Here is a 27,487-nt window from a genome sequence, read left to right on the forward strand (position 1 = left end):
CAGTGACATAGTTATACACACTACGTATTACTGTGTTGCATCACTGTACATCATTGTGGGCTTTGGTTTGATGCTTTGGAACATATTGATACAGTTGCACGTTGATGTGAGATTAATTTATGAGAAGCCTTAATGTGAGTTTACTGTTGTGGAGCTCTGTGATACATTCAACGCATCACACATTACTGCAAGTGTTAATGCTGCATTTTAAAACACTCCCTAGACACACTCCATATCCCTGTGAGTTCATTGCTAGGGAGCTCCGTGATACAAACAGAAACTCTATACATTCTAAACCACTAGAAACGAGGGTAATCCCTCTAAAAATTAGATTTATGGAAAATCTATAAGTACAGAGTAATCTAATCTTGGTGTGTTCAATTTGACAGTTAAAGGCTTAATTTAATTGAAATAAAACAGGTGTATATTTAATGTATTGTTTAATGCAGATTTACACTGATATATACATACTGGTACTCCTTTTTCCCCAGCAGCCCCTGCTGGCCCTTGAGGTCCTGGTCTTCCTGGAGGTCCAATAGGTCCTCCTTGCCCGGGACCTCCCCTCTCTCCTGGTGATCCCTGCAAAAATAATAAGGGAGAAGCCAAAATAAGTAAATAAGTGAAACATCAAGCAACATACACAAATACAGATTATTTAAATGTTCCTTATCTCCTGTCCATTTCTACAATTCTACATTTCTATTGATAATAAATAATAACTAGCTAATACATACTGTCTTGCACGTTCTATGCACTGCATCAATTCTACATTTAACACTTGGAATAGTTTGGAAAAAATTTACTTATACGGGGCAAGCTATGGATTCATGAAGTCCTTCAGTATTTTCCATTTGGATAGCATACAGTTCTTTCTCTCATAGGGAGAAGAATTGCAGACTGGTACATAATCAGCAACTGTGGTTTTCTTGTTTTTTTTTCCAAACATAATTTTTGGGGATTTAATATAACAAACCACTGTGATTTAACATTCTGTTGTGTTCTTCCAACCTTTTCATGATCAGGGCTACATGGTGTTTTAAACAGTTGAATGGGCATGCAGTGGTGAGGGGATTGTATTAAATATTGCCAATCAATGGTTTTTAATAACAATGTTTTACAGGATAAACATTATTGGGAAGTCTTAATAATATCCTTAACACACACACACACACACATACATGGAAGATGGCATATTACAATAAGATCGGAATGTGTAAGGGTATTCAACAAAATACAGTAGGAAGTACAGGGGGAAATATGCGAGAAACGGTCATAGTCTACTTGACCGCTGAGTGAAGGTGAAATGGTTTAATGTAATGTGAAATGTATTCCTTAAATGACAGGATGATTAACACATCAAATATCCTTTCAGCAGGCTCTGTAGAGGGGATTTAAACATGCATTTGGATGGCCATAGTGTCCTGCGAGTATTCAGGATAAGATTAAACAGCGCAAGTGTTTCTTATCTGCTGTCGCACAGTTTAATCTTCTCGTGCTATCTGTATGGTGTGAACATTGCGGAGGGCATTCTATTATAGGAAAAGGGCATTTCTGCACATACATTTATATTCATGATAAAGTGATAACTGTATTTGTTAAAGAAATGCAGTAACTTACAAGGACCACACCGACATCAACAATATTCGCAGTTGTTAATATGTTCTGTGCTCTCTTTTAAACACATTCTGCATACAGGAGAGCATTTCCTTATTGTCTCTATAGCAGAAGTCACTTACCGCTGGGCCAGGGGGTCCTGCTGGGCCTTCGTTACCCTTGAGACCTGGACCACCCTAAAAGGAGACATAATAATAATTAATTCCAGTGTTTGATGTTGTCCATGCATCTTGGTAATGATCTGAGCAGACAGCCAAATGCATTTTATTCCATCACAGAGCTGATATTTTACTGGAGATCTGTCTCATCTCCAGACATGTCTAGGATAATGTGACTAGCGTGTCACGGAGGACACATAATATTCAGAGAACTATCTTATCTGCGTATTGGTGGGTATAACATATTTAGAACAGAGAGATGAATTGGGTTCTGCTTTATAAACAGTGGGCAATAGAGAGAGATCTGATTTAGTTGCATATAAATCTATCTCCAGCAATCTTATCTGCCCACTAGACTTGGTTTCTAAATCTCTTTTAGCCATTCGGCAATCCTATCTTTCTGCCAGTCATTTAGTGATGTTGTTTGATATCCAGTGAAAAGGCTATCTTACCTGCCTGTCTGCATGCTAGCCATACAGTGATCTTATCAGCTTACAAGCCATCCATTAGTCCTATCTGCTTGCTAGCCAGCCATAGATCTCACCCACCCACTAGCCAACTATTCAATGTATCTCTGTGCTAGCCAATAGCCATCCATTGACTGTATCTATATGCTGTATCTCTGTGCTAGCTATTCATTGACTGTATCTCTGTGCTAGCCATCAACTGACTGTATCTCTGTGCTAGCCATCTACTGACTGTATATCTGTGCTAGCCATCCACTGACTGTATCTCTGTGTTAGCCACCCATTGACTGTATCTCTGTGCTAGCCATCCACTGACTGTTTCTCTGTGCTAGCCATCCATTGAATGTATTTCTGTGCTGGCAATCCATATACTGCATCTCTGTGCTAGCCATCTACTGACTGTATCTCTGTGCTAGCCATCTACTGACTGTATCTCTGTGCTAGCCATCCATTGAATGTATCTCTGTGCTAGCCATCCATTGACTATCTCTGTGCTAGCACTTCATTGAATGTATCTCTGTGCTAGCCATCCATTGAATGTATCTCTGTGCTAGCCATTCATTGACTGTATCTCTGTGCTAGCCATCTACTTAATGTATCTCTGTGTTAGCCATCCACTGAATGTATCTCTGTGCTAGCCATTCATTGACTATATCTCTGTGCTAGCCATACACTGACTGCATCTCTCTCCTAGACACTCACTGAGTGCATCTGTCTGCTATCCATCCAAGGATCTTATCTACCTGCTAGCCATCCAATGATCTCAATATTTCTTTGGCAAAGTATGAGATCTGCTCACTACAAAAAAAATTACAGCTATTACAGTACATGCACTCTAATTGCTGTAAAGGATGAATGGAGAACCACATATAGACGTGTTGTCCTCTAGCTGGTCAATTAGTTCCCGGCATAAAAATGGCGCAGCTGGGAATACTGAGAATTGATTGACAGGTGGCGGAAGGTGCAATGTATTATTTTGACTTTTTTTTAAATATACACTGTCTAGCAGTTTTGCTAGTGCAATCAATCGATGAGTAAGATGAGTACAACTGTCTGCAGCATGACAGGTACTCCAATAAATTAAGCTGTATGTTATAATGATACATCAAGCTCAGATTGGAGCAGGGTGTCCGTTACTTACTGGAGTACCAGGTAGGCCTCTCTCACCGGGGAATCCTCTTAAACCAGCTGGTCCATCTTTTCCACCAACACCAACAGTACCTGGGTCACCCTAACAGATAAGTGAAGAGCAGAAGATTAGAGACCTGGAAACAAAAAGGGAACCATACCATATAATGAGTTGGTAGGGATGAAATAAAGGGAGTACTGAGTCTAACATGCTCACTCACCTTAGTACCCTCCTTTCCAGATGGTCCAGCTAAACCTTGTTCTCCGGGTGGACCTGGGGGCCCAGGATGTCCTCTCTCTCCCATTGGTCCAGACTCACCTTGGGATCCCTGTGAAGAAGCAGATATGAGTCAGACTGATATAAAGAGTGCATCTAGGGAGAGGCTCTATTGTAAATATATGCTGAATTTCCATTCCCCAATAATAAAAAGTTCTGTATTACATATTGATATTGAGTATCATTACCGTGATAATAAGGAAGGTCTCTATTACATTTCAAAACTGAATATCTTTAGCCTAATATTAAGCAAGTTTTATTTCACATATTGATGCTGAGTATCTTCACCCTGAGATTGAACAGTGTGTTAATTACCCTGTGGAAATCCATACACTGATGATGAACATGCTGTTTTGTATAACATTTAGGCAATCATTACATAAAATGTTCAGGATAGCTATATGGAGTATTGAAGATGAACCGGCTGTTTTGTACAGTGATAATGAGTACCTATACACCGTGTCTTTAATCATCCTGGTTATCTATATACTGTTGGTGTTTTACAGTGTTTTACAGTGATTGTAATTATCTATACACTGATCATGGACATGCTGATACAATGAATCATTGTATCATTCCTCAACTCCAACAAACCATATCCCCATTTAAAGTGACGTGAACTTCTCACCTGAGCTCCGACAACTCCGGGGGGTCCTGTAGTTCCCACCTTTCCTTGGAAACCCTACAAAGAGCAGAACGAAATGTTCAGAGAGAATCAGAAGCCATTCATTGCCCTCCCATGTGAACAAGTACAAAAACATTGCTGTAAATGTAGCTCTTTAAAATATAATTACGTTGTTACATGTACTGAAGAATTATTTTGGTTCACATCATGTTCTATAGATACAAAGCTAGGAGTTCCACTTACCACTTCCCCTCTCTGTCCGGGATGCCCTGGAATGCCATCTTTCCCTGGAGGGCCCTGTCAAAGAAAAGGTTTGTTTTAGTTAAAAGTAATAATTTGCATTTATTATTCTTGCATGTCGGCTGAACGGAGACCTATACACGATTGTAAACTTGTATGCCTTAAATACATTCCCACAAAATGTTTTAAGGAAAATATTAAATAGATGAGAGACAGTAAAGCAAGGTAAACTGATAATGGCAGGAGATTTCAATATGATCTTAGATGTAGACTCGGACAAGAGACTTCCCAAAGATGGTAGATGCTCCAGGGAAATAGTAAGTCAGACTAAAAAATTCCAACAAATCATGAAGGAGCAGTCATTATAGGACTTTTGGAGAGCCTTCTGCCCGAATAAACGGGACTACACGTATTTCTCCCAGAATTATTTCTCATATTCTAGATTGAACATGTTCCTAGGTGAAGCTCATTTTATGAGATAGAGAATATATATATATTGGATATAAAATGGTCCGATCATAATGCGGTTATTATGATATCTGATGAGATAAAGAATAGAACCCCAGGTATGGATTGGACATTAAATGATTCTATATTGGTAAAAGATTCCAATGTTATATATCTAAGGCAAATTACGGAGTTCTTTTTTTAAAGAAAATTATTCTGATGAAATTCAGCCAGTAAATAATTGGTGTGCATACAAATGCGTGCTGAGAGGCCACTTAAAAATGCAGGGGTCTAGAGATAGAAGAGAAGGTGAACTTTCACTCCCAGAGCTATTATTAGAATTTGAACAATTGTCAAGAACAAATAAACAAGATCCATTGGTTTTAACTACCAAGAAGTTACAAAATAAATTACAAATAAAATAAACTTTTACCAGGAAAAAAAAAATTGAAGAGAATCTAAAAGGACGAAATCCGACTTGGTACTATAAAAATAATAAAGCAGACAAACTTCCAACTAACTAGTAAATTGAAAAAAAAATAGCAACGAGAAGAATCTATAAAATAAAAGAAAATGATAAATACTATTTAAAACTACAAGATATTGGTGCTGCTTTTGGCCGTTACTATAGCAAGTTCTATAATATTCCGCAAGATATCTCTCCAATAAGTTTGAAAACATACTTTGAGAATATTAAACTTCCCACCCTATCTAAAGTCCAGTTGGACCTTTTAAACCAACCAATTTCGGTAGCCAAAATATGAAGAGCTATAGATCAATTAAAAAACAACATTTCCCCTGACCCGGACAGGTTTACAAATTTAATATTTAAAATATTAAAAGACAAAGTGGATTAGAAATTGGCCCAGATATTCAATTCAATTGGACCAGATCAGGATTTCTCTAGTGAGATGATGTGTGCAAATATAATCCCTACTTTAAAAGCAGATAAGGACCCTACATAGATTGGTAGTTACAGGACAATTTTGCTTTTTAATACTGACTCAAAATTATACGCTTCTATATTAACCACAAGATTAAAAGAAATAATCCCAGACTTGATCAACAAAGATCAAGTAGGCTTTGTAGCAGGAAGGTCATCCAACTGTAACATCAGGCGCATTATTCATATATTAGATATAACAAAAAGAAAGAGAACCCCCATGTTGGCCCTGTTTTTAGATGCAGAGAAAGCATTTGACAGGATCAACTGGGGGTTCATGATAGATACTTTTTAAAAGTATCTATTTCTGTGGAAGAATCTTAGATTTGATTAAGGCATCGTATGTGTCTCCATCGGCAAAACTTGTAGGGGCAGGTATATTGTCCCCATGGTTCTTGATCAGTCAAGGGTGTCCTCTATCTCCCCTATTATAGGTCCTTACATTAGAGCCATTTGCTCAATCAATTAGACAACAGAATAAAAGGATGCCTAATGGACACAGAGGAAGGAAAGAAAAAAAATTTAGATCTATATTTTCTCAAACTTCAATAATGTTACAAACTTGGCGTAAACTAGAGGTTTCCTGGTGGGGGAGATTGAATGCAGTGAAAAGTTACATCCTCCGAAATGGATATACTTATTTAGATTAGTTATTTTATCCATACCAAGATCTTATTTAAATGAGATACAAAAAAACTTAGTAAAATATATTTGGGGAGGAAAAAAACCTTGAATAAGTTTCAAAGTTTAAAAAATAGATATAAATAAAGGAGGACTGGGTTTCCCAGACATAAATAAATAAATACCACAATGCAGCAATTATGAGGAGGAAAAACATGAAATATGGTATAAATGTGAAGTCTTGGTGTTAAGAAGACTTCTATTATCTTCAGCTCTGAATGAAAAAGATTTATATGTTTATAAAAATAATCTAATAATATATAGCCTCTTAGGTTTCTGGAGGAAATGGGAAGAAAAGCTAGATATCCAATGTTTAGTTCTTCCCAATACCCCGATAGACTTTTTAGAAGACAATATCCCAGATTTAGATATTAAACGATGGAACCAAAATGGCATATGTATATAAAGGCAGTTATGGAAAGATGGTAAAGTTGAGATTTCCCCCAACTTAGGCTCGAGTTCTCCCTTCCAAATAGGGAAATTTTAACTATTTAAGAATAAGAGACTTTTTACTAAAAGAAAACAAGAATGCTATTTATATAAAAAAAAATAACCATTTTTTTAGAAGGGGAAATATCGATTAGAAAAATCATTTAAAAAAGACCTACTGGAGTTACCCGATGATTTTTTTGACAAAATCTAAAGCCCTCATTAGCTGGGAGAGAGAGCTTAGACATGAAATAAATATAAACAACTGGTTTAGTATTATTCCATATCTCAAAAAATCCATACATTGCTTGAATCTGTTAAAAATACAGTATGAAATCATCCACAAATGGCACTTAGTGCCAGAAATACTACATAAGATGTATGAGAACTGTTCAGCCTCCTGCTGGAGATGTAAGTCAGAGATTGGTTCCTATACCCATTTCTGGTGCACCTGCCCTAGGTTGGATAAATACTGGAATTTGGTTACTTTTAGAAAATTTTAGAAAATCTCGAGATTAGGGAAATCAGAAAGATACAAGAATCGTACCTATTGCACTTAAATATGCCTAACCTAAATACATTACAAAAATACTTGGCTTCACACATATTAATAGCAGCAAAAATTCTAATTGCTCAAAGATGGAAAACCCAAGAAGTCCCTTCATGGCACTCACTAAAAGAACAAATAAATTTCCAATTACAAATGGAAAGAGGGCTAACACAAGGAAAAAATTATATTTTAGCAGAGGACGCCTCAAAATACTGGGAAACACAGGGGTGACCTGATAAAATAATTGCGCAAGATAAGATATCATTCACAAGAAATTTATCCCCGAAATATAATTATTTGCCTTTATTAAGCTCCCAAACAAATTGAAATTAATTAATTAAGTAAAATCCACATGGCATCAGCCACCTAGGATTGTATCATATTGTATTGTTGTATTATATGTTTACTGTGTTGTCATTTTATAATATGTATGTTTTTTGATATACACAAAATAAAATAAATAAAAAAGATTAAAAAAAAATAAAAATAAAAGTAATAATTCGCACACTAACACGTGATTATGAGCATAAGTTTTCAGAAATCTATTTCAATTCTATTTATAATTTATAATTAGAAATGTTGATACCGTTCACATAAATAAAAGACCTATTTTCTCTGTTTTGCAGGATCTAGTTAATAATTATACGTAAATATTCTGTATTAAGCCAGTTATTGTTAACCTCTGGTACTCCAGCTATTGTGGACTACATTTCCCAGGTTGCTGAACTAGCCACAAAACCATCAATAATGTACCATAGAACATATGGCAGTGTTTACTGGTATCACAATATTTCTTGGGCTTGGGAAGATGATGCAGTAGGAACTAGGAAGTATGTGGTGTTGAACACTTGGCTGCAGTTTGCAATAGATATTGGGCAATCTGTGGGACCTGCGTTTCAGTTCCAAAAGCCCCAACATTAACCTGGCATGGTTAAATTACAATCAGTGGATGGATATTAAAGATTGTAGCGGATCTGAATTAGTGGTACCACGCAGCCTGGTTTAGGTCTGTGAGAAATGTGCAGGCAATGTAGGTCGCGCATGCTTTTCTAATTCCGCATGGCAGTATCACAGATATTGTTCTCAATTTAGCTTTGCAAATAAATAACTAATGTAAAAGTCATGTTATTAAGGCATCCATGAGGAATCCGTGGCTTTTGCAATGTCACAAATCCTTGGGTTTCGCATTATTTAATGGTTTTCTCACTATGTTCATTTATTTTGCATAAGACATGGATTTGCATGGGCACAGAGCTTATTCTGCAAGTTATTCATTATCTGGGAGATGGCTGCTGTTGACTAACAGATGCACACTGATTGAAAACTTGAAAAGTACTTAAACTTTACAACAGCTCAGAACAGGACTATCGTAAGTCTGATATTTACACTACTTTCACATGCTGTTTGCTACTATGAATGGTAAAAAATCATGATAGCAATTCTAGTGAATATTGTGAGAATCTATCTACACCTCAATCTAATTTTTTACACAAAAAACATTAACTTTTTGGATCTGTGTGCTTGAATATCATGATGTGTTCTAAATTGGGCAGATAGATTGTTAATAGAATTTGGCATAATGGTTAGACTGTGGATTAGGAACTTGGTTTGTTTTTGGAAGAATACTGAAAAGGAGACCAGTGAATTCACCATATGTTCTGCATTCCATAATGGACTACCTCGTCAGCCCATAAGAATACTTACAGGGGGTCCTTTAGGGCCTGGGAAGCCATTAGGTCCTTGTGGTCCTGGAAGACCCTACAAAAGAAGGGAAACAGGATGAGGAAGTTAATTTCATTGTATTAATAGCAAGAGTAACATGACAAAGTAAATTATATTGACGGTGATTTTAGAGGAACTTAAGAGAAAAGCCTGAGTAAAGGAGTATAAAATAGTGAATACAATTTAATGTAAGTAGTAAGTAATAGAATTAATTTAAACGGGTGCAGTATGAAGTTATGGAGCTATGGTGACTTGCATTAAGATGATGAGACGCAGATGAGACTTTGAGGGTGACTTACTCTCTCTCCTGATGGTCCAGAAGGTCCGTCACCTCCAGATGTACCCTGTATTTGAAAAGAGAGCCAAATTAATGTAAGAATATCACCCACATTTATATGTAAACACTGATATGTGCCTATATTTTTACTCATTGACACACAAACACAAACAAACTATAGACACATATACTCATAAATGCAGAGACACATACAAGCCAGCCAGACACAAAAATCATTAAAAAAAAAAACATTAAAAATGATCAGGTGAGAGAGTGTTGTGAGGTACTGTGGGCCTTAAAGGGGTTTACTTTTAAAGATACTTGGTTCATGAAGTTATCACCTATTTCAATCTATGTACATTTTAATCATCAAGAGTTGACATTTCTCTAGTAACACTGCAAGAGAACATGCACGTGACACGTACACATACTGCTAACTCACACTTACAGGACCTCTCGCAGGAGGCTCCATTCTTATGTAACAACCTGCCTCCCCCTGTCAGACTTCCCCTAAGACTTCAATGCTTTATGAAGTCCCTTAAAACCCACTTCTATGACCTCCCAGGGTAACTGTAATTCCTCTCTCAAATAGATTCACTTTCACCTTGCAATTCTGCTACTTTGCCATGTCACTTGGTTTCAATCTCCTTCCTATTGTGTTTTTATACCCCACCTCCTCTAGATTGTAAGCTTGTTTGAGCAGGGTCTTTCATTTATAATAGTTTCTATCATTTTTTGCTAACGTCCCCTTAATAATATTGTAAATCTCTATATTAATGGCAACAAATAAATATTATTGCATTATTAGAGGCACCCCTCACTTTTTTTGGTGCTTAGCAGGTTATATGCATATTGCCATTTTAATTTGTTTATTTTGTTCCACATGCGCCTACCTACCTCTAATTCTATCCAAGTATTATAGAGCGTTATTGCAGTCAAGGACATTATATCATTGACTGCACCACACTAATCTTACATGGTAATCATAAGGAAAATCGTCAGATTGACTTGGCCATAAATCCCTGTCAATTGCATTAAACAAATCAATTGCCTGTTAATCTATTGACAAGGTAATCAATTTGTATGGGTAATATGTAATTGGGAAGGTGGTAGATCTAAGAGATTTAAGTGGGCAAGGCGGTTCCTAAGCCCAACTATAAGCAGGTCTGGGGATGACTAGCCCACTGCTCTTAATAGCTTTAGGGTCAAAAGGTGCCCATTTTCTTTGGCCTTGTTGCCCCACCTGCCCCAAAGTGGATCAGTGAATTACCATTCCCTTGGCCTAAAATACTCCGCCTCCCATTGACCAATATACATTATTCTACCTATTAGGGGATATTAGAGAGAGGGTGGTTTAACTTGAGACAAACACTTATTACAGCCCAGTGCAATTGCATTAAAACATTTTGCGAAAATTCTATGGAAAAGTCCAGACCATCCAACAGTTTTACTGGAGGGCTCATGAAAAAAAGGTTTTGTATGGATCTAAGAGGATTCGGTACAAGGTGATTGGTGATCATATGAAGTCAACCAATCACAATACATTCCCATGCAAGCCCCACTCCCACAAGACCCACTCAACAATGTAATGTTATAGCCCGTGGAAAGGTTCTTGTTATTTGCTGTTATTTACTTAGTCAGCAACCACTATATCCCATTCCTTTCAAGATACAATGAGTGATTTAATGAGTGGTTTAATGGACTGTCTGTATGCTAACTGTCACTCTACTTTGACACTGATATTTGCAAGAAAGAAAAATAGAAACAAAACGTAACTTAGATTTGTGTTCTCCAATACTCATTGAGTGTTAGACAAGATTACCCAAGCACTGCACAGCTGAGTGAACCTAAAAGCACATCCCAAATGACTGAAACAATAAATTATTAGAGGCCTGAAACTCACCTTTGGCCCAGACTTCCCCGTGGCCCCTCTCGGTCCTCTCTGACCTCTAGGTCCCTAAAATAAATGTATTATGCAATTAAAAACACAGTTTACAGGCTTTAATAAACTAAAGATAAATGTAGACAAGTAACAGGTCATTGCAAAATAATGTGGATGCAGAAGAGGCTGTGATGTTAAATGTAAAAGTTAGTTAATGCATGACTGGAATCTCTTGCCAAGGTCATATAATAACATCTAACTTGCATTAATAAATTCTGTTGCTACTGATATATAATATCAAGCTATGGACTGACTGCATTAGTGAGTTTTTTAGGGAAGTTTAAGCAATAACAAGATAAAGACTGCATTACTGAGATCTATAGGGAACGCTATGTAATAACAAGCTAGTTACGGTGGTACTGAGATCTATAGGGAAATCCATGTAATAATAAGCTAGTAACGGCATTAATACGATCTAGAGGTAAGCCTGGCAATAGCAAGCTAAACACTGCATTAATAAGAAATATAGCGAAGGTCATGTAATAACAAGCTAGTTACTGCATTTATAAGATCTATACCAAACGTCATGTAATAACAAGCTAAACACTGCATTATTAAGATCTGTAAGGAAAGTCATGTAATATAACAAGCTAGGGACTGCATTAGTATGATTGATATGTAGAGAAGGTAATGTAATATTATGCTAGTTAGTTTTTGCATTAATAAGTAATTTTCTGGATTTCTGAGATTCATATGAAAGATCATATAAAAACAAACACATTTCTGCTTTACTGAGATCTATAGGGAAGGTTATGCAATAATAAGCTAGTTTCTACTTTACTGAGATCTGTAGTAGAGGTCATGCAATAATAAGCTAGTTTCTGCTTTTTTGAGATCTATAGGGAAGGTCATGCAATAATAAGCTAGTTTCTACTTTACTGAGATCTATAGGGAAGGTCATGCAATAATAAGCTAGTTTCTGCTTCACTGAGATCTAGAGGGAAGGTCATGCAATAATACGCTAATTTCTGCTTTACTGAGATTTATAGTAGAGGTCATGCAATAATAAGCTAGTTTCTGCTTTACTGAGATTTATAGTAGAGGTCATGCAATAATAAGCTAGTTTCTGCTTTACTGAGATTTATAGTAGAGGTCATGCAATAATAAGCTAATTTCTGCTTTACTGAGATTTATAGTAGAGGTCATGCAATAATAAGCTAGTTACTGCTTCACTGAGATCTATGGGGAAGGTCATGCAATAATACGCTAATTTCTGCTTTACCAAGATCTATAGGGAAGGCCATGCAATAATACGTTAGTTTCTGCTTTACTGAGATTTATAGTAGATGTCATGCAATACTAAGCTAGTTTCTGCTTTACTGAGATCTATAGTAGAGGTCATGCAATAATAAGCTAATTTCTGCTTTACTGCGATTTATAGTAGAGGTCATGCAATAATAAGCTAGTTTCTGTTTTACTGAGATCTATAGTAGAGGTCATGCCATAATAAGCTAATTTCTGCTTTACTGAGATCTATAGGGAAGGTCATGCAACAATAATACTAATTTATGCATTACTGAGATCTATAGCAGAGGTCATGCAATAATAAGCTAATTTCTGCTTTACTGAGATCTATAAGGAAGGTCCTGCAATAATACGCTAGTTTCTGCTTTACTGAGATCTATAGGAATGGTAACAACAAGCTAGTGGCCACATTATTGGTATATGAAGATGAGGCCCGGTTATAAAAATCAAGTGGCTACATTATTGGTATACGAAGATAAGGCCCGGTTATAACAAGCTAGTGGCTACATTATTGGTAAATGAAGATGAGGTCAGATTATAACAAGCTAGAGGCTACATAATTGGTAAATGAAGATGAGGTCAGGTTATAACAAGCTAGAGGCTAGATTATTGGTATATGAAGGTGAGGCCTGATTATAACAAGCTAGTGGCTACATTATTGGTATATGAAGGTGAGGCCTGGTTATAACAAGCTAGTGGCTACATAATTGGTAAATGAAGATGAGGTCAGGTTATAACAAGCTAGTGGCTACATTATTGGTATATGAAGATGAGGTCAGGTTATAACAAGCTAGAGGCTAGATTATTGGTATATGAAGGTGAGGCCTGGTTATAACAAGCTAGTGGTTACATTATTGGTATATGAAGATGAGGTCAGATTATAACAAGCTAGTGGCTACATTATTTGTATATGAAGGTGAGGCCTGGTTATAACAACTAGTGGCTACATTATTGGTTTATGAAGGTGAGGCCTGGTTATAACAAGCTAGTGGCTACATTATTGGTTTATGAAGGTGAGGCCTGGTTATAACAAGCTAGTGGCTACATTATTGGTATATGAAGGTGAGGCCTAGTTATAACAACTAGTGGCTACATTACTGGTATATGAAGGTGAGGCCTGGTTATAACAAGCTAGTGGTTACATTATTGGTATTTGAAGGTGAGGTCAGATTATAACAAGCTAGTGGCTACATTACTGGTATATGAAGGCGAGGCCTGGTTATAACAAGCTAGTGGCTACATAATTGGTATATGAAGATGAGGTCGGGTTATAACAAGCTAGTGGCTACATTATTGGTATATGAAGGTGAGGCCTGGTTATAACAAGCTAGTGGTTACATTATTGGTATATGAAGATGAGGTCGGGTTATAACAAGCTAGTGGCTACATTATTGGTATATGAAGGTGAGGCCTGTTTATAACAACTAGTGGCTACATTACTGGTATATGAAGGTGAGGCCAGGTTATAACAAGCTAGTGGCTATATTATTGGTAAATGAAGATAAGGTCAGATTATAACAAGCTAGTGGCTACATTATTGGTATATGAAGGTGAGGCCTGGTTATAACAAGCTAGTGGCTACATTATTGGTATATGAAGGTGAGGCCTGGTTATAACAAGCTAGTGGCTACATTATTGGTATATGAAGGTGAGGCCTGGTTATAACAAGCTAGTGGTCTGCATTACTGTAATGTGTATGAAAAGACTCATATGATAACAAGTATGTGAATGCATCATTATGATCTGTAACTTAGCAAGGTAATAACAAACATGTAACTACATTACTGACATGTGTGGTGAGGACGATGTAATACAATACTAATGCATTAATTAGATCTGTATTTCATCATATGTAATAAAAAGTTAGCATTTCTACTTTTTTAAATAAACATTTGATTGTATGTATGGGAGACCAGATATTAACCAAGTGAAGGCCATGTTCTAAGAATCCAATGTCTGCTTTAATGAGATATGTTGTAATAGCCATGAATTACAGAGATCCAACGACTTTACATCCGTGATTTATTGGATAGGACAGGTAACTAACAGATCAATACTAAAGTTATTTTGATGGATATTTAAACAGGACATTTAATTGAAGGACACAGTAAGTCTGATTATTCAATCTATAGGGGGGGGGAACAGACAATATCCATTGCGTTGTTTATCGTTGGTGAAGGATTGTGGTAACACCAATACACACCAATATACCATTAAATATGCTAGTGTTAGCAAAAGGGGAGGACAGTAAATGAATGTGTAAGTAATGGGCTATATTTAATATATTTTTAGGCAAAAGGGCCATGCAATAAAAGGATTTTGGGTACTCGTTTAGCAAGGACATTATGAAATATCACAGCTCACAGCCTTTAGAATGCTTCACTTACCGAGGGACCCCTCTCTCCTCTTGGACCAGATTTTCCTGAGAGACCCTAAAAGAGACCACAGTGAACATAAAGTACAACTATTTAGAACATATGAAATAAAGTAATAAATAAGAACATGGGGGAAAGGAGTTTATTATATTTTATTAAAGTGACATAGAAGCAGGGCTTAAAAGTTCTACACTACTAGCCAAGCCTTAAAAGTTATTTGCCACTGCTAATTATAATGTGCTGTATATATGTGAATTTATATCTGAATATAAAAACTAAAGAACTTACTCTGACTAAAGGAAAGGTTTACATAAATCTTGGAATTATAACATTATAGTATTTGTTATATAAGGCAGAGAATAGACCACATAGGTGTTGACAAATGTAGCAATATTAAAAGGAAAAATAATAAAAGTCCACACAACTAAACACATAAGAAGGGAGGACAAAATAACTACAGGGAAATACGTCATTTTTCTCTATAGTTCTGCTGTTCCCCCCACACCCTTTCTTATGTCTTGCTGTGTGAGGACTTTTTTATATTTCCTTTTTATGTCACTACATTTGTCTACACATGTGTGGTCTGATCTCTACGTTGTCTATGTGGTCTGATCTCTACGTTGTCTATGTGGTCTGATCTCTACGTTGTCTATGTGGTCTGATCTCTACGTTGTCTATGTGGTCTGATCTCTACGTTGTCTATGTGGTCTGATCTCTACGTTGTTTATGTGGTTTGATCTCTACGTTGTCTATGTGGTCTGATCTCTATGTTGTCTATGTGGTCTGATCTCTACGTTGTCTATGTGGTCTGATCTCTACGTTGTTTATGTGGTCTTATCTCTACGTTGTCTATGTGGTCTGATCTCTATGTTGTGTATGTGGTCTGATCTCTACATTGTCTATGTGGTCTGATCTCTATGTTGTCTATGTGGTCTGATCTCTACGTTGTTTATGTGGTCTGATCTCTACGTTGTCTATGTGATCTGATCTCTACGTTGTTTATGTGGTCTGATCTCTACGTTGTCTATGTGATCTGATCTCTATTTTGTCTATGTGGTCTGATCTCTATGTTGTCTATGTGGTCTGATCTCTATTTTGTCTATGTGGTCTGATCTCTATGTTGTCTATGTGGTCTGATCTCTACGTTGTTTATGTGGTCTGATCTCTACATTGTCTATGTGGTTTGATCTCTATGTTGTCTATGTGGTTTGATCTCTACGTTGTTTATGTGGTCTGATCTCTACGTTGTTTATGTGGTCTGATCTCTACGTTGTTTATGTGGTCTGATCTCTACGTTGTTTATGTGGTCTGATCTCTACGTTGTCTATGTGATCTGATCTCTATTTTGTCTATGTGGTCTGATCTCTATGTTGTCTATGTGGTCTGATCTCTATGTTGTTTATGTGGTCTGATCTCTGTTGTTTATGTGGTCTGATCTCTGCCGCATATGACAAAGTTTCTTATAAATAAATCATCACCTTTCATGGAACTTCGTTGTGAAACTTTATTAAATACTGCACGAGTCCGGTATAAATATAAACATGGTATAAATATATAAGATAGCCCTTACCCGAGCTCCCTTCTCTCCATTGGCCCCAGCAAAACCTGGAAATCCAAGTGATCCCTGCAAAAACATAAAATAGGACAAGTTATGACCCACCACAGCATGGCTTGATCTTCCCACCAGTCATCTGCTGCCCTTTTCTTCACCTTTGTCCCCTGACGTCCTGGGTACCCTGGGAGTCCTGGTACCCCCAACTTGCCCTAGAGAGAGAGAGAAGAGATGCAGGTAAGTTATGGACCATAGTTTTTTCATACAGGTGTACATGCACTAAGCTGCCATAGCTCACCTTCTCACCAGTCAATCCAAGAGGTCCAGGGTCACCATTGGGCCCAGATCTTCCTTTTGGACCTTCTGAACCATCTTCTCCTCGTGAACCTGGCACTCCACCTTCACCCTAAAAGCAAAAGGTGTTGATGGCACTTCACATTTTTAGAAACAAGTACAGTTTGAACTTTATATTTTTCTTAATACAACATAATATACACTATGATAACAGAAAGAAATTAAGTGCATGGTGTTTTGATTAACATTTAGAACAATTAGTGCTATTAGTTTGAGTTTGTTTTAGACTCACCTTGTCACCCTTCACCCCCACGTCTCCTTTGAATCCTGGAAATCCGTCTTCACCCTGACAATTAATAAAGGTCACGTCAAGAACATGGCTCCTTCTTATGATGGAATATTAAGAGATCCCTGAAAGGGTGGATTACATTTATGAACAGGCTGGTAACTTTTAGAGTAAGTTAAAAGTTCCAGACAAATGCACCTTTTGCACAAGCAGACTGCCCTTAAGACACTTACTACACACTACAAAGTCGTGTCCAACACACCCTGACACTCCTATAGAAGGCTACACCCAGACTCTTCTGATAAAATGGTTACAGAAGTGATTGACTGCATTTCTTATAGATGTGCCCACTTATGTAGCACAAGAGATGCCACTGTACCCATAGAGACTTAGTGGGCAGGAGACATTGTCCTTGGATGGTGGAAGGGGAAATCTTGGGTTTATAAGAAAAAATGGGCCATTGTTTTGGTACCTTTTCTCCTTTGTGTCCTTTCAAACCACGAATTCCATCAATTCCCTGTAAATAAATAATTACATCAATCAATCAATAATGAAGTCAAAGAGAAAAGCAAGTAGGTAGAAGATATTAGAAAGTAAAGAGCAAAAATGAATAAATGAACAAAAATAAAGTTAATGATGGATATAGGAACCAAAAACAGGGTATTTGAATTGCTGGAAATAAAAGGATAAGGTTTCAAGCATAAAATGCTCAATGATTGAAGAATGTAGACGACAGGTATTCCGACAGAAGCAGAAGTTGATTTCTTTAAAGTACCTTTGCACCACGTGGACCAGGATAGCCAAGGTTACCCTGTGGACCAAGGGGACCCTATAAAGACAAAGCAGATATCTGGTGTTAGAAATTACGCATGACAAACGGTCAGTCTGTAGTAGCAACATATCTGTCTTGTATGGCTCAGTCTTCACAGGGTGGAAGCGATTCTAAGAGTCGAGGGCCAACTAAAATATTACATGGGTTACATCAATCAGAGTTTCCTGGGCCATTAAACAGAAAGGGTGAGCTGTGTTCTAGGAGAGTGTAAATGAGTAATGTGCAGTTGGATAGATGAATCAAATGTTATAGACATTTATAAGTTAAAACAGATATGGCAGACCAGATACAGCATGAGTACCTTAAAAGTTTGGACATACTTGAAGGGTCAACATGTATAGTCTGAGAAGTGGGACATACCCAAAAGTGTATCAATCACACATTGGGTGGAAGAAAGAAATTAGGTCATGTGTCTATAAGAAATCAAGGCAGATTGTTTTAGTAATCTATCCTTTATAATTTCTACAACGCTACAACTGACAAGTACTTCTGGTATAGAAACAAACTGTGTAGACCAACCAAACGGAATGCAGCGGTTAATGGGAAATGTATAAAACCTTTTGTAAAGGTCATCCACTGGATGAAAAAGACTAAATGGACACTGAGTCCTCTGGAAACTCACTCTGTGGAAAACAAGTCCTTTGGAATGTTCAATTTATTATTAGAAAATTGTGCTTTGATCACTAGTCACAATTTAGAGATATGCTCGTGTTAATACTGTCCATAGTACTTACTTGGTTTCCTTTGGTCCCTCCTGGACCCTCTTTACCTGGATGACCCTAAGAAGTAAAAGGAAAAAGTTCAACATCATAAAGATCACACTTATATGCTGTTATTGTCGTATACATCACATCTATTTTAACAAATACATTTGGCAAGATTATAATGTGTTTATTTTTTAATAATAAAATAGAAGCAGTTCCACCAGCCCTGTCACTGTCTGGCGAGTTTGTCGAATTCGCAAAAACCCCCGACGATGACATTGCCACTGGGGATCCAGTAGCGGGAAGGGGCAAGTAAAGGTGAGAATGACTTACCTGAACCTGTCCCTTAAGAGCGAGAGTAAAGCATTGGGGCCTAAGGAGGATCCAGCGAGACTGTAGTATCCTCCATAGACACAGCCAATTCTCTCCAGCTGTCACTGGTGACAGCTGTCAGGATTGACACTGTAGCTCTGCCCAGATTCTAGGAAAGTCAGGAGGTGTAAATATATAGAGACAAAGTAGCCCCTACTTTGTCTCTTTATCTTTTTTGACTGGTTTGGAAATTCAGTGAAACACAGTCAAAACGAGTATTTCATAAAGATTCTAGTGTTATAAATTATTCATTTTTCAGGAGAGGTGACACTGCCACTTTAATAATAGACTTCTACATGACAGCAAAATTGGTTCATCCAAATCAGTTAATCCAAAATAAACATGTTTAAGTTTTGGTCACATGGCGTTTAAATATATACATAATATAAAAATTATGTATTTTTAATGCCATTTGGTATTTTTAGTAGAACCACAGTTCTTTGTGCCAAAATGGCATAATAACTACAGGTAGGATTTAATTCTAACCCTACATTCATATTTTATAAAGTGATCATGGGGTATATATAACCTACGCTCGCCCAATATATTTTGTTGCTGGTGTGGATCTAATGGTATAAGATCAACATTTTTCATTTTACTTTATATTTTAATATTTAGACAGTTCTCCTATTTTATCATTTATGTTCTGCTCCTATCTTTGTTTTTAGCAGACATGGTATGCAACACGCACTCCACTCCTCATTATATTATCGTCATATTATTCAAACTCCCATTCCTTTTATTGACTGTAATAATTTTAATCAAGTCCTTTAGACTGCAGGTCAGTTTGAGCTAGCCCCTCGTCACTTGATCCTGCATTCCTCTATTTGTTTGTCAGCCGTACAGTATTTCTATGTGGACTGTGTTGTCACGCTATAAATAAAACAAGAGTCATGAATATTTGGGAACTTCATTTGCTTGTTAAATATGTTTGGAACTGTTGCATTAACAAACATCTAAGAACCCCAAATCATCTCTGCTGTATTACAATACAAGGTACATATGTGGCTGTTTGATGGTAACTCTCCCAGCATGCTGTGGGGTGTGTAAAAGCAAAAAAGGAATGTCCATCTCCAAGAGGAGACATTATCATGCTGACTTAAACTCTCCTTGGTGTCTGTGATGGAGACTATTCAGTTGGGTTTTGAATTTACTTTGACATGTACCCTTGCCCACAGCCCTATTTAAGTTTATTTGCACATCATACTCACAGGAGGTCCATCAGACCCAGGAATACCAGGAAGTCCAGGCTTGCCATGAGGCCCCTGTAAAAAAGCAGATGGAAATAAGAATCTGTATATCAAACCTTCAGCATCTTCTACCCAACAAACACATATTCAGCTACTTACTTTCTCTCCTGGAGGCCCTTGTGCACCCTGTGGCCCTGAAAGTCCTTGCGTGCCAGGAGTACCTTGTTGTCCAGGAGGTCCAGGCTCACCTTGTGGACCCTTTAAAATGCAGCATTAAATTAGATTATTCACAAATATAGACTGTCTGAATTATAAATTACAGTTCTCTTAATTAAATATAATCCACAAATGAATATCTTACCAAGTTTCCTTTTGGTCCTACAGGTCCATCACCACCTCTTACTCCCTGCAGAGATAAAGAATGTGAGGTTATACGTTATATGGGTAAGTGGTCTGCATATCGAAACTCCCACTATGATATATATGGCAAATACTCACAGGGGGGCCAGGAATTCCAGGGGGGCCTTTGGGTCCAAGAAGTCCTCTAATGCCCTAAATTATAAAACAAAAACGCACACATATGAGCTACCCCCAGAATATGATAACACAAACTAAACTAAAACATTAAATACACTAAAGAAAAAACATAATTATATCCATGGGACCTTTCTAAACAATTAGTATCCAAAGGACTCATAAACAAATAAACAGTATATAAATCAGATGGAAAGTGCTCAATGATTGGTCTTGTTCTATTGGAACCTCTAGTTGTATCGGTTTATTTGAAGAAATCGCAGTGAAATACAGTAATAACAAAGCTGTGTTTAATTCTAAGTGCATTTAACACAGTAAGGAAATGCAATTAAAAGGAGAGGAAGCTGTTTGAGTGTTCAGTGATAGCATTTAACACAGTACTGTCCAATATTAATACAGTTCTATCTTTTCTGTACATTACTTTAGACCAGAATCCATGCCATTGAACAGGCAAGTCTGCCGTATGCACAAACCATATGGAGCAGTTTATTGTATATGTCATTACAGGGCTTGCAAATATAAAAATACTCCTGATGTGTAGTTACCCATGGTGATACACGGATTACTCTGATTACCAGGAGCTCCTGGGCTGTTAAATTGTGTTAACTGCTCTCAATGCTACTTTTCACGTTGGCAATAAAATTTATAGGGACATTCCACAATCTTCCCCATCAGTAAAAAAGGATAAATTCTACATATCAATTGTGTTGGATGCATTAAATGCACAACTTTATGTCTTTACATCAATTTAAAACCCATATACTATAATAGGAGAGGCAGCTATATACAGGTATCGTATAATCTCATCTATAAAAGCCACTATAAACTTGCTCTTCTCCTGAGTGTGTAGGCAGCTGTGAGTGAGCATGCATGTTTATTAAACTGGTAAAAAAAATAATAATAGATAAATCCCACGGGAAGCATTATAATATGCATTCTCTAAACTGGCAATCATGGTGACTTGCGGAGGAAATTGCAAAAATTTGGTTTCATTAGTTGGATTGGAATAATCCATAACTTGTCATTTTTTCCAGGTTATATGCTTTGACCAATAATTTGCAATTCCCTTGTTAATTCTTGATTAAACCTATATAACTATATATAATGGCTAATTTGTTTATCTAAAGTGACTAATATTTATACTTACTATACTGTCACTTTAAATAGGCTTACTTATAAAATCAACGATTTCACTTAACAATTTCACCAAATAACAAGCGAAATATCGTCACCCTGAATACAATGTGCGTTACTAACTCAATGTTTGCATATCTCCTCTGTCAGCACTGTAATACGGGTAGTTCTATGCTACCACAGTCATGGTTAGTCCCACAGTAGGGATGTCTGAACAATGACATTTACTAATGAAAACCTTAAATGTTAAAGGACCACTATAGGCACCCAGACCACTTCAGCTTAATGAAGTGGTCTGGGTGCCAGGTCCATCTAGGTTTAACCCATTTTGCTGTAAACATAGCATTTTCAGAGAACCTGTCTCATTGACAGCCGCTAGAAGCGCTTCCGCACTTCTCACTGTGATTTTCACAGTGAGAAGATGCCGGCGCCCATAGGAAAGCATTGAGAATGCTTTCCTATGGACTGCCTGAATGTGCGCGCGGCTCTTGCCGCGTATGCGCATTCAGCTGATGACGGCAAAAAGGAGGAGAAGAGTCCCCGGCGGGGGAAAACAGGTAAACACCCCCTAGAGCCCAGCGGGAGGGGGGCCCTGAGGGTGGGGGGGGACCTAGAGACCCTATAGTGCCAGTATGTTTTCCTGACACTATAGTGGTCCTTTAATGTAACTATACAGCACGATGGTGTTATATTTATTAAATCACCTTTAACACACATGTGGGTAAAGTTCTTTAAGTAGGATAATCACTACAGAAACCAATGTAATCAGCAGGGAATTCCATAGTTACCATAGTGACAGTTTACAGAATTTGTACAGCCTTTTTATTAAAGCCCCCAATTGCTACCAACATGTGTCCACACAGACAGTTCATATTACTGGCAGAATTTAGATACATTAAACACAGTGTCTGCCACCGCTTGATTGATCATTTGCAGTGCTGCATATCGTTAACAAATGGATTTGGGTGTAAGCATGATTATCCATCCTGTGGATAAGTTTTTCTTGTCCCAATAGTACGTTATCACTTTCTGCTGCTGGCAATTTTACACAAAGTGGCACAAACATTATGAGGAAAAAGGGTGAGCAGTTCCCACAATAAGTGCATGGAACAGATCATGTTAAGAATGGATGGGAGGTTCCCATAAATATTTACACCTATCTCATACTCAGAAACATCGACCCAAATATAAATACAAAAACAGGGTATTATGGCAGAACCTGTACAGTGTAACGGTAGACTGGGGCCCTTTAACCCCTTAAGGACACATGACATGTGTGACATGTCATGATTCCCTTTTATTCCAGAAGTTTGGTCCTTAAGGGGTTAAAAACCCTTCCCACTTGCTTTTACCCATGATTATAAAACACGACTTAAGGAAAGCTGTGTGCTACAAATACACTACATAGATAACATTGTCCTCTATTATATTGGTTGTTATCTGTGTATAGGCACGTTATACCCTCTGTGGGCTTTAGTGCTAAGACAAGAAGAATTCCTTACTGGCTCTCCGGGAAGTCCACGGGGTCCAACATCTCCATCTCCTCCCTATGATCAGAAAAAGAGGAGAGGGTTATTAATCCAACATAGAAGTTTAGGTTCCAAAATGTGATACCAAGTTTCAATGCAGTTACTTACCCTCTCACCATCTTCTCCAGGTCCACCTAGGGGTCCCTGAACACCGGTGTCACCCTGCAGTAGACAAAATACTTTGTGTCATTTAGAAAAATGAAAGAAGACTCATGAGAGTAGGTTATCACAAACACCCCAAATGGTATCAGAGACATGGCAAATTCTATTACAAATTGGGCTAAGACCATGACAGCTTAATGGTCAGCACTGTTTGAAGGATTATGGGGATGGTAAATGCTAATTAATATGTGTGCTTTCTGTGTGTACCATACTTTAAATAACGAGATTTACCCACTAGTCCGGTTTAATGATCTGATACTGTTAATCATTATTTTATCTGTTTGAGTCTGCCCCTCGAACGTGTCGAAGTTTAGCTGTTGGTCATTTGGGTTCTTTTCTACAAATTGTAATTGTTGGTTACCTTAGTGTGAGGATGTGAGGACAGACTCATACTTCACTCTCTAGTCTTTACTCTGTGTCTGATACATTTGCTCCATCTCATGTTTCTAATATTATGTAATCACTCCTGATACACAGTATCATAGGGTTTCCTATCATTCTTTACTCTTTTTCGTGTCACTTTTTTCACTCGTACTGGCTTTTCCTTCTCTCACTGAAAAAAAAAATGCTACTTTTTTTCATCCCCATCAGTTGTGTTTCTGTCACAGCATTGGTGACTATTTAAGTGTTTTATATGGAGTGTCCATTAAGTTTATATTCTATAGGGTGTCACTGGATGGCACAATATTGTGGAGCCGCCATGTGTAAGAGATATGGAACAATACTACAATAGATTTCATTGGGTAACACATTTTAGGATGAATGGCACTAGGTTTGGTAATTGGGTACCCTGATGGTGCAGATGTAACCAGTGGAAGATACTTGGCTTGGACATTTTGTTGTAATAAAAAAAGGGGAGATTTAGATAAATATTTGTTATAGTATGATAGGATTGGGAAAACGGTAGATCCCCAGATGTTGTTGAACTGCTGTTTCCATGGCGGCTGTGTAAGCATCGTGGCAGCTATAGTTCCACAACATTTGGGAATCTACCATTTGCCCAACCCTGTAGCAGGACTGACTCAAGATTGTAGACGATGTTCCAGAATTCCATATTCTGTAAACTTTCAACTATTTATAGGTACAGTTTATAAAAACATAGCTTTCTCCAATGGGTTTAGCAATGAATTGATGTAAAAAAAAGTTGGAAATTAGTTTACAGGAATGGAGTGCTGTGAAAGTGTGAATTGTTGGTTAGGAAGAACATAAAAATTAATTTCGGCTGACTGACCCTGTGTCCTTTCTCGCCAGGAAGTCCAGGTAGACCATCAAAACCTCGATCTCCCTAAAACAAAAACAGTTGGTTTCAGTTGGATTAGCATGATAGACAGAGCATGACCTGACATGGTTTGAGAGGTGTCAGAAATTAAGGGTTTACATACCTTCATCCCAAATTCACCAGGAAGACCACGAGCTCCATCAGCACCCGAGCGGCCCTGGAAGAAATAATAGGTCATATTAAGTAAGGAGATGGTAAAGTGAAAACCACAGAAAACAAAGGAAGCAATTAAAAGAAGAATGAAGGATGAAATAAAAAAGGAAAATAAAATGATTTGGAAAAGTGGATGAAACCAAAAGTGAAATAAAATAGGAAGATAAAATGGTAATCCTTACTCTTCTCCCTGCTTTTCCTGGAGGGCCCGCCAATCCCTGTGGTCCTCTTATACCCTGAAACGTGTAAAAATGAAAAACATACCCTTATATCACCATAATACAATATGTAAATATAGCTGTATAAAACAATAATTAACATAATGTTACAACGTGCACTGTGGTAATAATTTACCGGTATAAATTTACGCAATATGATTTTACGCACTATATTTAAAAGTAACGGAATAGCAGGGTGGGTTGGCAGAATCTATACTGGGATCTAACATTCCATAGAACATTAATTAACCAGCAGGTAGCCAAGTGTTTCATCGTGCCATGTTTGTGTGGAGCTGGGGCAGCCAGGCGAGGCAAACAGTGCGAGGATAGTGTCCCAATACATGTTTCGTATGCGTGTGTATTATTTGGTCACTGGAACTGGGGACTTCATCTCACATAATACTCAGCAGCCATCGCTGACATCAAGCCCAGCACTCTCAACACTATGCTTTTAATGTACCGTTTATGAAATATTAAGTGACCCGAACACTGTAATTAGAGAATGCATAATATTACAGCGGTCAGTCTATACTAAGCCATATTTACAACTCATTTATTATTTCAGTTTGTCCAGCAAATCATAACCAGTCCATTACACAGAACCCATAGGCCCACACTGGCATGCCAAATCGGGGGTTTTGTTAGACAGCTTCTAATAAATACATATATAAAAAGAATGCTGCCTGATATTACATTGAAATATTAGTTTACCTGTTGACCGATATCTCCTGACTCCCCCTTTACACCAGGGTTTCCAGGTGGACCCTAAAACGAAGCAATAAATGACAAACAGTTATCATAATAAATGGAAATTGGCAGACAAATATTATTAACTTACAAGGATTAATTCAAACAACAATGCTACACAATATTTAAAGGGATACAATATAACCCTGAGTATTTTATAGGATGCATACTCTAGATCAAGCATCTCAAACTGCTCGATGTTCCTGAACTACAACTCCGAAGATTGTTTAGCCATTTCTTGCACTCAAGGAAATCAGGGGGGTTTAGGCAATTAATATTGAGGGGGCAGATTTAAGATCTCACCTCTAGATAATGCTGCATGCGATCATTGTTACTATGAGATGCTAAGCAATGCGTTTTATTACTCAGAGGTATTACACAATGCTTATTGTTACTATGATACGTCATACAGCACTATGTGCCACGCAAACACAGTATATATTATATCTTACATAATACTCTATATTACTATATGTTAAACAATGCTTTGCACATTGTTACTCTGTATAACTTGCAATGCTATCCCATACTTAGCATTTCCATGATATCTCACACATATTCAGTATATTATGCATTGCTATATGATATTCAGTAACACAATGGGACGTCACACAATATTCAACATTAGCAAGCAGTGCTAGTATCACTGTGACATATTACTCAATGCTCAGTATTACTGTGACATTTTATGTAATATCTATTAAGACTATGGGATGATTAACATTTTTACTTTTACTAGGAGAAATATAAAGCACAATAGTATTGCTATGGGATGTAACTCGATGACCATCCTACCTGTGGGATGCTACTAAACACACTGTATGACTATGGAATGTTACCCATTACCGAGTATCAATATGAATTGCTGCCCAGTGTTCAGTATTACTATGGGATGTTACTGAGTATTCAGTATGTTAGATGTTACTCAATAATATTATTACTGTGGACTATTATGTGATGGTATTACTATGAGATATTGCACAATATCCAATACTTCACTTACCACTGGTCCAGATCGGCCAGTGTATCCCATGGGTCCAGAAGCTCCACGAAGTGCAAGCTGTTGGACGAGAGGCATAGTTAGAAGATACAGTATGAAGAGATGACTGTAAACAAGCAGGACATGTCAGAGTACTTACCCTGGCCTGCTGTAAAATGGCCTGTGCCTGGGCCTCCTGTGCAGCAACCGCAGGTCCTTTATCTCCACCGCTGCTACCAAATCGGAACTGAACAACAGACAATGTGATGAGAAGAGGACAAGCAGTAGGGATCTAGATGGCTCTCTTCTTTATTATAACCAGAACCAATCTAGAGCTACCATCTATATAGAATGATTAGATGTTACCATTATGGACAAAGGCCTCCATTTAATATCTCATGA

The 27,487-nt window shown here is 37.4% G+C and overlaps 1 protein-coding gene across 8 annotated transcripts in view; it reads right to left on the reverse strand.

Annotated features, from left to right (window-relative positions):
- The window catches only part of COL11A2 (collagen type XI alpha 2 chain), a 123,917-nt gene that overhangs the window by 33,907 nt on the left and 62,523 nt on the right, over positions 1-27,487 (reverse strand). For all 8 annotated transcript variants that reach the window (XM_063431544.1, XM_063431538.1, XM_063431537.1 and 5 more), the window contains 29 exons: positions 27,246-27,332; positions 27,110-27,166; positions 26,071-26,124; positions 25,324-25,377; positions 25,092-25,145; positions 24,941-24,994; positions 23,656-23,709; positions 23,521-23,565; positions 20,849-20,902; positions 20,712-20,756; positions 20,510-20,608; positions 20,372-20,425; positions 18,819-18,863; positions 18,028-18,081; positions 17,725-17,769; positions 17,259-17,312; positions 16,971-17,078; positions 16,831-16,884; positions 16,691-16,744; positions 15,133-15,177; positions 11,462-11,515; positions 9,581-9,625; positions 9,264-9,317; positions 4,513-4,566; positions 4,273-4,326; positions 3,589-3,696; positions 3,381-3,470; positions 1,737-1,790; positions 472-579 (listed from right to left, as the gene is read on the reverse strand). In XM_063431544.1, coding sequence (XP_063287614.1) covers positions 472-579; positions 1,737-1,790; positions 3,381-3,470; positions 3,589-3,696; positions 4,273-4,326; positions 4,513-4,566; positions 9,264-9,317; positions 9,581-9,625; positions 11,462-11,515; positions 15,133-15,177; positions 16,691-16,744; positions 16,831-16,884; positions 16,971-17,078; positions 17,259-17,312; positions 17,725-17,769; positions 18,028-18,081; positions 18,819-18,863; positions 20,372-20,425; positions 20,510-20,608; positions 20,712-20,756; positions 20,849-20,902; positions 23,521-23,565; positions 23,656-23,709; positions 24,941-24,994; positions 25,092-25,145; positions 25,324-25,377; positions 26,071-26,124; positions 27,110-27,166; positions 27,246-27,332 — 1,791 coding nt within the window. The remainder of the gene's footprint in view (positions 1-471; positions 580-1,736; positions 1,791-3,380; positions 3,471-3,588; positions 3,697-4,272; positions 4,327-4,512; positions 4,567-9,263; positions 9,318-9,580; positions 9,626-11,461; positions 11,516-15,132; positions 15,178-16,690; positions 16,745-16,830; positions 16,885-16,970; positions 17,079-17,258; positions 17,313-17,724; positions 17,770-18,027; positions 18,082-18,818; positions 18,864-20,371; positions 20,426-20,509; positions 20,609-20,711; positions 20,757-20,848; positions 20,903-23,520; positions 23,566-23,655; positions 23,710-24,940; positions 24,995-25,091; positions 25,146-25,323; positions 25,378-26,070; positions 26,125-27,109; positions 27,167-27,245; positions 27,333-27,487) is intronic.

The sequence above is a fragment of the Pelobates fuscus genome, chromosome 9 (assembly GCF_036172605.1).
Source record: "Pelobates fuscus isolate aPelFus1 chromosome 9, aPelFus1.pri, whole genome shotgun sequence".
In the NCBI taxonomy this organism is placed as follows: Eukaryota; Metazoa; Chordata; class Amphibia; order Anura; family Pelobatidae; genus Pelobates; species Pelobates fuscus.